The following is a 12,147-nucleotide window of genomic DNA, read 5'->3' as shown; positions in this document are numbered from 1 at the left end:
ACGAAAACGCATGTTATTGCGATACCAGAATTATCGGCAGTTTAATACTTCTGTCGGCCGATCGCCGGTCATTAGTTACACGCGCACGCACGCATAATTACACATTCGCGCGTATGACATTTATTGCCGGAGATTAACCTGTTAGCTTCGCGGAATTATTAATGCGCCGCATTTATAAAGCGGGAGATGCAAATCGGGGCCGATCGAGGAGGACGCGACGCGACGCGACGCGAACCGTCGTCGCATACGAGGCCCGCAAATAATAACCCGTTTGACTTCGTTTGCTTATCCACGCGTGTCGAATGCCTTGCGTAATTGCCAAGCGGGCGCGTGGCTCGCGCGCATACACGCGAAAGAAATCGCCCGCCTTCTTAATCGCTCGCTTCCCGGGAAAATTTCTCAGGAGAGGAGGGGAATCTTAACGTGCCCATTATGAGCGGATCGACGACGTGCCGTCTCGTTAAGCGCGATAATTCGAGCACGAGATACGTCTGTCTTACAAAACAAGAATACGAATCTCGACAGATTCAATTTGCATTTGACATATCGTGGAAATGGTTACGACCGTCGCGAAACCGTGCGCCACCGCGGACGTTATTTCGAAATCGATTGTACCTCTCGACGAAAATGTTGGGGAATTATTACTCTCTAATTAAGGCGATAAAGAGCTTCCGGAGCAAATTGAGTTTCGAGAGAGAGAAGATAGAATATCGACGAAATCCCGGTTCTCTCGTTTAACCGTAAAAGTGCACGCCTCTATAAAAACTGTTTCCAGGATAGAATTTCTGGGAGCTGTGCACGTTATTAAGATTTCCCCTTCGTTACGCGATCATTACATTTCTCTAAACGTAATCACGATCGCGAGAGGAGGCGAGAAGCCTCAGAGGAACAGAAATGGAAGGCAGAATGGATAAATTTGCTATAAAGTAAAGCGGCGCGAAGAGGCGGCAGCGAAACCAGAACAGACGTGCTCGAGATTCCGTCGCTGTTTTATTTCTCTCGCCGACATAACACGCTGGTAGAGCTCTCTCTCTCTCTTTCTCTCTCTCTCTCTGTGTGTGTGTGTGTGTGTGTGTGTGTGTGTGTCTCACCGGGAGTCGAAGATGGAACCGGCTAAAGAGTAAAGAGAAGAGGAATAACAAGGAGATGAAAAGAGGTGGAAGAAGATGGGGGACGAGCTGATCGAAACGAGAGAAAAAGAGAGAGAGAAAGAGAAAAAGGGGTGAAGGAGGAGAGTTATGGGGATTCGAGAGAAGGGGAGCGGTAAAAGGGGGACGGGAGAAAAGAGAGAGAGAGAGAGGGTGTAGCAGCAGGATATCAGCAGCGAACGACGAAAGTAATAAAACTTGGATGGATGGCAGGCACGGACAGATTGGTCGGCCATTCAATTGGGAATTCGACGAATTTATGGACTTCCTAATCTGCCATTATGGACGGCCATTTAGGAACTCCCTTTCGCGTCTAGCTTCGCCGCGCCGTTTGTTCTCTCGATGGCGAACAAAGCGCAGGGAATGAGAATGCAGTCTTACAGATGCTTCCCGGATATAATGATGCGTCAAGACTCGCATGAAATAACACCTCTGGAAAATATATAACTTACGTTAATATTATTTAATTAATGCGTTGCATGTTCACCGGACGTTTTCTCTCGTGTAATCCATTTAAATGTAATCACCGCTATTGAGAAATTGATTTCTAATCAGAAGTAATTTTACCGGATGGATCCGTACTGTTTCGTCATCTTCTTGCTTTTTTTTTCTCGCGCAAGTTTTAAGGACACAAAGGAAAAAAAAACCCGGTTAAAAGCATACACGTTAAATGGACGCTTTTAACAAAGTTTTTACATGAAAAGTACCAAACGTCAGTTTTATCTACTTCTCGAGGCACTTACATTTCGAGGCGCAGTCGTTTATTAAGTAGATTAAACTTTACATTAAAATCCCACGAATTACCACCACGACGGACGGTGTGGGAGCACATTTTTTCCCTTTAGAAAACTTTTGAAAGTCCATTTCTCAGTTTTGACGTGGAAGCGTTTGGCTCCTTTCATATAATGGCCGTTCACTTATCCTTACTTCGCGAGGGGATCCACCGGTGAAAAACAGCTACTCAATTCGTCCGCCTTCGAGGGAACGATCATAAAGTGAACCTTTGGTGCTGTGGATGAAAGAAGAGGGGAAAAAAACACGAAGAACATACGAGAGAAAAGGACGGCGGGAAAGACAGAAAGAAAGAGACAGAAAGAGAGAAACAGAAAGAAAGAGAGAGAGAGAGATGGGGAGGAGGGAGGAACAAAGAGTGGAAGAGGGAAGAGCAGCCGGGGAGAGTCACGATGTAGTTTAACCCGACGACAACCACGACCGCGGCATTACATATAATACCTGTCTGACAAGCTACCTTACCCATGTTGTATCGGCCGGGTGTGCTTCTACGCATGTGTATGTGCGCGTGTAAAACGCCCGTTTGTGTGTGTGTGTGTGTGTGCGCGTGTGTATGCGAGAAACACGCGCTTTTGTGTGCTTACCGCACGGCATGCACAAGCGTATGCGGTTGCGTGTGCCCGCGCGCGTTGCACGCTTGAGTGTGGCTCGAGAATTCGAGGATTCGGGTAAAATGCTAATTGTAGGCCTGTCCGAAACGGTCGGCAGGATCTTGCGTATCGCATGCGAGCGTACCTTTATCGATTTCATTCCGGTGGACATAATTATACTTTTACACCTTTGTACGTGTACGTGCATGCGTGCGCAACTCGTAACATTGCCTCATGTAATTTTTTGACGGTGCAAACAGAAGCTTTGTACACAGGAAAAAAAAGGAGCGTTCTTGTTTTGAGAATACCCCTTTTGAAATGTTAATTATTAAAATGAGATTACATAACGTTAGACAGACGTAGCTTGCCAACATGAATTTTGTATAGTTTCATCAAGAATAAGATATTCTCATTATTCTCTCTCAATAATATTCATAAAATATCTTCAAGAAATAGAATTTTTTAACACTATTATTATAATATTAGAATAAAAATGTAATATTTTGAAATTTAAGAATATTAACTTTTTTATTAATAGAAGATTAAATTATATATAAGCTAGAATAAAACATTTCTTGTTTATAATATATGAAACAATTATTGTTAAATAGAACGTATAAATTTTTTTAATACTAATATTCGATACTGTTTTTTTGTATACAAAGTAGCTTGGAAAATATTTCGCTGTAAAAGTTGAGTGATATTTTGGAGTGTCTTATATATTTGAATATCTCCATAGCGCAGAATTTATTTGCATTCATGAACATGTATTATACGCAGCCGTCACATTTTGTCACGAATGTAAACGAAGGTGAGCGACGAGTGGGCGATGTGTTCGCGTGTATTCGCGTAGCGTGCGGGTTTCTTTATAATTTTCGCAGATCGCTTTAATCGTATTATGAAGAAATCGTCATTGGAGCATGCGACGAATGGAGCTCGGAAGGCTCGCCCCCAGGGGGGATGATCTATTAGCGAAATTGATATTAATTATGCCCGCCCCGCGGTAGAATTAATTATTCCGCCGAAGAGTCTCACGGCACTTTTGTTTTAATTTCATTCTACGTACATCAGTTTCATCTTGCGTGCCAGCCCGAGTCGCGGCTAATTATTATATCGTATTATTATATCGCGACTCATTATTATACAGAGTGATAAAAAGGAAAAAGCATTAATAACTTTCGGGCTAGCCATTGAAGAAAATAAAAAAAAAAGGTTATCGATCGGAATACGCTGAAATATTTGGCGTATACTTATTGCAAATTTCAGCATGCAAAAAGTGAAAAGGTAATTTTCGTTAAGAGCATTATGTATTTTTATTAAGTCGTAGCGAGGCAAATTAGTTGCGAAGTAAATTTTTCAATATCGTATTTATTTAATCATAAAGTAAATTTCAATATTCATTACAAAACTTAGGAGAAATTCAGTAAATGAGTTTTAAACATGGTATTGATTTTCAGGTATACTGAAATTATATTATACTATGCTTTCTGATATATCGATGTCATCTAGCAGGAGTTGCATAATTTATTAAAGGTGTTCCGTACTTTTTCATTAAGGCATAAAAGCGACACGCAGAAATACATCCATTAGAGCTTGTCGCACATGCACGTACACATAGAAGTATTCTTAAATATTTAAATATTTCCTTTAGCAACACTCTATGCGTTATAACATTATTCCACACGCCATCGCGCGCAATAGCCAACTGCGTTTCGCAGCTGGAGAATTAGCGAGTTGGCTTAGCGACGCGTATGAGCCGTAAAACAACGGCGAATGTTGAGCTTACGGAACGTATGCTAACAAGCATGAAAGCTTAAATCCCGGATAAATTAATCTGTATTACTTCGCAAATGCGATCGTTATCGAGTTACCGCTACTTTAGCTGTCGAAATGGTCTTAATAAGCTTGCAGGCGATCCAATTACGTAGTTTATCCGCGTTTCGTTCTAATCACACTTATCACTCGTGAAAATGCACCGGCGTGACAGTGCGATATTTCGGCGTAGCGTCGCGGTGAATTGGCCCGGATAATCGCGTGAAAATCGTATTAATTCTTTCCCCATCATTTTATAATAAAAACTCCGTACAACCGGAGTGAAATGAAGATAAATATTTGGAACGTATTTTTCTCTAAAACGAACGAATTGCATAAATTGTAACGTACAAATGAAATACAAAGTATCGCGCGGTTTTATGTATATTAAATTTACGATCGCGGCTGATCGATCCCGGCAAATGAAATAATGATGTCGGGATTGCAACACGCTTTTATTTACCCGACTTTTCCGGCCGGCGGAATATCGGGCGGATATTTATAACTCCGAATCGTTCGAGCAGCAACAAGATCGATCGAGTGCTATTCCTATTACATCGGTGCTCTCCGAATGTTTACCCGAGGCAAACGATTGATTGATCATCGGTGCTAGTTATTTTCAGTCGACACGAGACGATACGACTTTTATTCCCACCGATAACCACAGCGTGGACGGTGGTTATTATTTATTCGCGCGATTATGCGAAATTGAATTGCATCGTAACAATAGTTCATTTGTCAATTTTACGTCAATCATTATTTGATTAACTTTTGTACAATGGAATTAAATCTGAAGATCGGAAACTTCGCCGAAAACTCGCACAAATCAAATTTCGATAAGAGCCTGCTCGAAATTAATCCACGAACAAGAAATTTCGTTTTATTTTTACCCCCCCGACTGCCATGCCAATCCACGAGGTCTGTTCTATTAGATAATTAGCCTTTTATTTAAATCCTCACGATAACGTCGACTCGTCTCAAATTTGTCAAGTGATACATTATTCACCATTATTGCACTCTTCATTTAGCCGTTTCCTGTCTGTGACGTTTGTCATGTGAATATCACAAGTCGACGTCCGATGAAAATTAAAGACACCGAGAGAAATATCCCGAGCGATGTTTGACGCTCGCGACATTGCGTATAATTATGGCCAGACAGATATCGTATGTCACTGACAAAATACTGAAAATAACGGCTGACGCAGAAAAAAAAAACTTACACGACCGGGAAATGTATTAACGTAGTGCGAGTAAAATTTCTGATACTAAATGTTACATAAATGATTATTATTACTGCTTATTCGTGTAAAAAGATGAAATAAAATGTTCTTTATCCACTACGGAAACGTGGCCGCCGTAATCCTTTCTCGCGCAATTATTGTTCGTTATTATATCGCGAGAGGGGAAAATCACGATGCGAGCGGAGCTCTTGTTTCCTGCGCTACTCCTCATTTAAACGCCCCGCTAACGGTGAACATCATTTCGCGTAGCACAACTCTAACGAGATGCTCGATATTACTTAATATCCCGGGAAAACAAGTGGGCGGTGGAGACGCGGTGATTTTATACGTTGAACGATACAAGATGCGCGCTCGTGTACGCTAAGGACGGCGATTTCCATAATAATAACGCAGACTCCTGTCCGTATGCGGTAACCATTAGTGTTATTACTGTTATTCAGCGAACTGCAGAAATTCGATAAATCAATAAGTATCGTGTATGACTTTATCCGAAGGGCCTGGGGGCGATAACAGGGCAAATTTGACGGAAGCAAATTTGACAACCGAGTAACTGGGAATGTGCATGAATCATTAATAGCCTAAATGCAAATTCGTCGTTTACCGTCTTTACCGACGTCCGTTAGCGCTGACAGTTAAATCCTTCGTATTCTTAATGAATCGAATAAAAAAAATGAATGGATCCTTAATTTAACACCCGAAGAATTTGAGAAAATCGCGCGTGTGCAATATTCCTTCGATCATATTGTTGAAAGAAAGATTAGATGAAGGGCAATTAATTAAACGAGTTTCAATTTATGTAAAAAAAAAAAAAAAAACAAAAAAGAACATGCTTTTCCAACGACAGAAAAAGATGTCATTTTCACCGAGTAAAATAAGGTAGATCGAGGCTAATGGATAATTCATTAAAGAATATTGCTAAATAATTTTAGCGAAATGGAAATATCATCTGTTATACTCTTTTTCAGATATTAAATAGAATTAACTGTAATTAAATTTTCTATATGCGACTGACTTTTGGATGAAAAACATATTATACAAAATTAAATATAAAATTATCATTTAAAATTAATATTATTTCATTTAACTCACTTTAATTAAGGATCCATTAGCTGCAATGTGACTATTAAATATGTTAAAAGAAGATCAACAGTATCTCGTGGAAATTAATATAAAACGAATTTGCGTAAAAATACATTTTTCCGATTAAGTGAAAAAAAAAATTTCGTTTTATCGACCGATTATAATTGTCAATTAGGGGGATATTAAAAATCAATGCCCTCGCCCTATCGTTCTAAGATTAATCTCGCTACTAATCCTCTGTAACTAAGAGGGAGCTAAGGGAATAACGAGAAGGTCGGAGGTCCGAGGTGGCGGAGCCCGCGAAGGCAAATGGGCGAATTAAGCTGTAACGAGGTTCTTACCTCCTTCGGTCTCGTGCCAAACGATGCCCTCGAGGGTGACGGAGGTGCCGGGTTCGCAGGGCCCCAAACACTCCGGCTCCGTGATGGTCCCCACGCTGGTCCCAACGCACACGTCGGACATGTCCTGCAACACAAAGTACAACGAACGGTGAGCCACGATGTGTCACGCGTATGGCACGCGGGATCGATAAATATCTGCACGTCGATTTTACCGGTGCGGACATGAAATACTATTGGGTAACGTTAAAAATTAAATCACTAAGTCATTGTGTAAAATAAACATTGACATTAAAAATAAATATTGTAATAGAATAATTGAAATATTCTAAATTTTTAATAAAAATAAAAACGTTAATATTTTTATACCTGAATAATCGAAAATGAATAATCTAAATTTAACATATTAAATAATATATTTTTCATTAAAAAAATCTTATATAATGTGCATTCTATATTCTCTACCTTTTCACATTACTCATTTGGATACAAACATTTTCCCGTGTCGATAAAAAAAGTTTAGAATTAATTAAACAGCATAACATTATTCGTATAATAATATTATGATATTATAAAGGCGTTTATAAAGTATTACACATTAAAGAATTTATTTTGAGCTTGTGAAAACATGATTAAGATAACGCTGATATCCCTTGATGCAATAAAAATAAATATGTATTTGTACAGAAGAAAGATGTTGTTGCACAAGGTTCGCTGTATGTTTTCTTTAAAAATAAGTTGTCAGTAGTCTACTCCGTTACCTGCCTTTACCCTACATAATAAAATTTAACCGTAATGTAATATTTATTTTAACAGCGATCCTCAATCATACAACTAGAAGAGCTAGCTTCTTCTTGACGACGAGCATTTATTCTATAATATTATCAGTATCAAAGGTTGCTGTTGTATGTATACGTCGCATACGACTGACGCGAGCATAGAAGACAACGTATATTGTCCGTAATTAGATTGAGATAGTCTCGCATGTCCAGGGACTTGTCATTCTAACTACGAAGCGGTAGTTTCCGTAACGCCCGGGGACTCGCATTCTAACTACGACACGGTCTCCTAAGTCCACAAGAGAATGGATCAAGAGCGCGATAGCATGACTGAGCGATGAGGACGCTAACTAACGATCCGTTAGATCCGCGAGCGGATCTCGTAGTGAATACATGAAATTTATGTTTAATAAATGTCTATTAAAAGAGAAAGAGAGAGGAGAGAGATCAGATCAGATCAGATCAGATCGTTATTTATTAAACGCTCTGAGACAATGTTCTCTAACTAAAGCGTGCAGATAGCACACATAAAAGTGTAACGGATATCATACAAAAAAGTGAAACTTACATGAAACATTTAAGAATTGATAACGAAAGATAAAATTAAAACAGAAATAAAAGATAAAAGAAAAACCGAGAAAGAGAGAGAGAGAGAGAGAGAGAGCTTTCGAACATTTTTCCGCGACTCGCCGCCGTGCATCTCATACATTTAATTTCAATTCATCGGCTCTTCACAGTTGTGTCGCGACGCGAAATAAAATTCAACGCGCGTGTAGTGTCACGACGCGTCGTCAAAATACACATTTTTCAGTCCATACATTTACGCCGATTTTTCCCGACCGGTTTTGTAATACACGGCGGGCGACCGTTTCGCCGACATGACGAATCGCGCGGCGGCGATTTCGACAAGGTGTTAACAACGTCATCGGTACGGTATCTCGGGCTTTTCAAAAATATCGGGTCGGGCTGTCGCGCAAAATATCACCGCTGATCATTACGTGTGTGTGTGTGCAACAGCAAGAGAAGGAGAGAGAGAGAGAGAGTTTGTGTGTGTGTGTGTGTCGGTTCGCGTTCATTTCGGAAATCGATGTAATACCCGGTCGTTGAACGCGCGCGGAAAATGCATTCCGGCCCGAGTGGCCCGGAGGCGCGGCGAAACGCAGCCGAGGATATAAAAGCAATTGGAGGAGGCCCAATTAACGTCGGTCGTACAGTATCGCCCACCTGCTCTCGCTCGCTCGCTCGCTCGCTGTTTATGGAAATATCGGCCGGGCCGATATTTCGTCGAGCGGACGGCCGGGAAGCGCGCGGTTCCGCCATCGGCACGTTTACACCGGCTTGCAAATAGATACGCGACCTCGGCACGAGCGTCGAGGGTTGATTTTCGCATAACGTTCTGCCGCGTGTCGCGCCGCTGGAAATTGACGAACGCGTCACTCTCTCTCTCCCTCCCTCTCGGATGTACAGTACGTACTCGGTCGGGCGATATCGATTCTGATTTACGCCCTCGGGACGGGCCGTATTTTACCTCGGATCTCGGCCGCGTGATAAAATTTCCTCTGCCCCGGCCTCGCGATCGTTTTATTGCAAATATTTTTATCCGCATTAGAGATGCTCTTTCTCCCCTATTTTTACGCGGCATTCAAAAGCACGTCGATACAATATAAGGCAAATGCGGTCCTGTTTGCTGCAGGACGCAGCGGCGGATCCGTTCAGATATTACATTTACCATTGTGCTATTTTTATTGTTTTATCGCTTCTATTAATATCGACGAGCCACCGCCGTTTTATTTATATACCGCCGTTATTTTTGTTGTTATACGCGATATTTACGATTTTCATACGTACATCGCACGAATTTAAACTCATAAATATGGCATATAATATGGAAACGCAGCCGTGTGCCGGTTTGTTGCGGGTTTAAAAGCAATTAGCGAGATGTCTGCTGAATGAATGCGCCTCGCCGGTTGCGGTAATTTTCGCGGCTCGATGCAAACAAATTTCCATTTCGGAAAACAAAATCGCCGACCGGCCGGGGCTTTGAGAGCAATTAGTGATGCCGCGCATAATTAACGTGCTAATTAGCGACGCAATTTTGGGTAACGCGGGCGTAACTTTTTCGCGTGTCGGAACACCGACGCGGGCGTCGCAGAGTTTTCATTTATTCACCCTAAGGGATTTAAATGTCGCCGATGTCGCCGATATATTCGCCGTTCGATATTAATATCTGTTTTCGCGGAACGGATTTTCAAACGATGCACAAAGCCATATGTCCGCGCGATAGCCGCGTTATCCCCGGAAGCATCTCTCTCTCTCTCCTCTCTTTTTCTCTATCTAGAAATAAAAATGTACAAATAAAAAAATTCCTCGTAGGCATTTAAAAAAAAAAAGCAAGAGTAGGACTCGATCACTTGAACCATCGGCTAAAAACAACGGAGTTGCTTATTATTTTATTTTCGACGTTTTATTATTTGATTTTGCGCGCCGTCGAGGGTTATATCGATCCAGGTTTCGCGCGTGAATCGGCCTTTAGATAGCGTTCAAATACATGTACTGTATATCAAATCCATACGGATTTATCGGCGTTATCGCTGCGGAATAAAATTTGCGCCGGAAACGCGTTTACAGCCGGGTTGGCCGAATGCGTCGAAACGTATTAACGTGAATAATCGGAAAGAAGAGTGACAGCGGACGCGGATGGATATCCACACGCGTACGCGTAGAATATTCGTGACTCGTGCATCTCGCTCTTTTTCCCCTCTTTCTCTTTGATAAATTTCAAATGCTCTTAACGGCAGAATGGAGCCGATTTGTGATTTTTTAATGCCGAGGACACTCTCTCGCGAGAGAGATGATTTGAAATAAAAAATAATCTCGTTCAAATATTTCGTTATCCTTTTTGAAACGCGGAAACAGTTTCCTAAAAATCCTTGAATTTCGGTAAACCGCAATTTAAATTAAGGCTGTTCGCGCTTTCGCTCTGTGTATTTTCGTTAAGGCAGAACCGACTTCAAATTAGTCGCGGGGAGAGGGAGGGTGGGGGTGAATCCATAGTAAGAAAGTAAGAGAGACAATTTTGGAATATTGTAAGAGCGAAAGGGGATAGCTAAAGACACGGAGGAACGAGCATGCGGGCCCCGAGATTACAATGGTAGTTTGAAATGCAAATCGCGGAGTTTATGCTTGGTTTCCATAATTACAGAAGCGCGACGCGCGCGTTACCTCTCGTAATGTACAATGCACACGGACCGACGTAATCGTGGCATTGTTCTGGCGCGAAACTATTTTGCCGTGTTACGACGACGGCGACGACAACGATGACGACGACGATGACGACGACGACGACGACGAGTCGGTGATGCGGAAGGAAGGACAGCCGTGAAACGCGAGACGCGACAGTTTGCTAGAGGAAGGAAATAACATCGGGGCGCATTCGCCAACGAGCTTGCGCAGCCTGTCATGACAATAAAGAAAAACGACATCGCGTCGTTGCCCGGATATCAAAGCATGAAGAAAAAACCGCTTACGAAGCTTCAATAATACCGAGATGTCGATACCGCTTTAGAAAAATGTCACGGAGATGTTTAACAATAAAATAAGAGAGAAAATGAATAATGTATGGGTGATGTACCTTTGACCAGTTTTTTTTTTATTGTTACAAGTTTCACTTTAGTATTCAGAAATTCAAAAAAATTCTAAAAAGTTCTTTCAAATATTAACAATGATATTATAAATTTCATCTGTGGATTTAAATTGTTATTTTTTTATACACCCTTTTTAACATTTAAAAAAAATTGAATTCCGATCCAAAAGGTTCAATAATCATCCTGTATTTCTTATCAATATATATATTTTTTTCAAGACAAGGGATCTCTCAAAAAAACACACTTAACCATAATTACAGCTTTCTGCTCAAATTGAATGTCATTAAAAATATTAACAAGACGGATAAACGCATTTGATCATTCGATATTACCCTTGACGTAAATGTTAATGACACGTTTTGTTCATTAGAATTCCGAACAGCTTTATTTACTCGCATTCCGGGCGTGTAATACGGTGCCAGCAAATTTTCAAATTGCCGTTTAAATCTCTGTCCCTCGATTTAACAAGATTTCCGTTCGGTCATTTATTATCCCGCCATTTGTTACTCTTGCTCCGGCGAGCTGCGGCCAAACGTCTCTCGCGTAAAAAGTTTGCACGATATATCGCACGAATAACGTCCACATATAGAGGAACGTTGTCGCGAAACTCGTGAAGATCGCGGGGAATACCGGAACGAAACGTTCGCGCGGAAAAGCGGGAATAAAACTGAGAAGACAAAAGGGACGACTGCACGCATTTTGGAGAGCTCTCGTCACCGCGCA

General features: G+C 41.2%; 1 protein-coding gene across 1 annotated transcript in view; it reads right to left on the bottom strand.

Moving 5' to 3' along the window:
• LOC105839068 (zinc finger protein 608) overlaps positions 1-12,147 on the bottom strand; it is a 164,913-nt gene that overhangs the window by 14,627 nt on the left and 138,139 nt on the right. The window contains exon 4 of the mRNA XM_036292450.1: positions 7,005-7,128. Within this exon, the coding sequence (XP_036148343.1) occupies positions 7,005-7,128 (124 nt within the window). The remainder of the gene's footprint in view (positions 1-7,004; positions 7,129-12,147) is intronic.

This window comes from Monomorium pharaonis, chromosome 1 (assembly GCF_013373865.1).
Source record: "Monomorium pharaonis isolate MP-MQ-018 chromosome 1, ASM1337386v2, whole genome shotgun sequence".
Lineage (NCBI taxonomy): Eukaryota > Metazoa > Arthropoda > Insecta > Hymenoptera > Formicidae > Monomorium > Monomorium pharaonis.
This window is presented reverse-complemented; position numbering and strand designations above follow the sequence as displayed.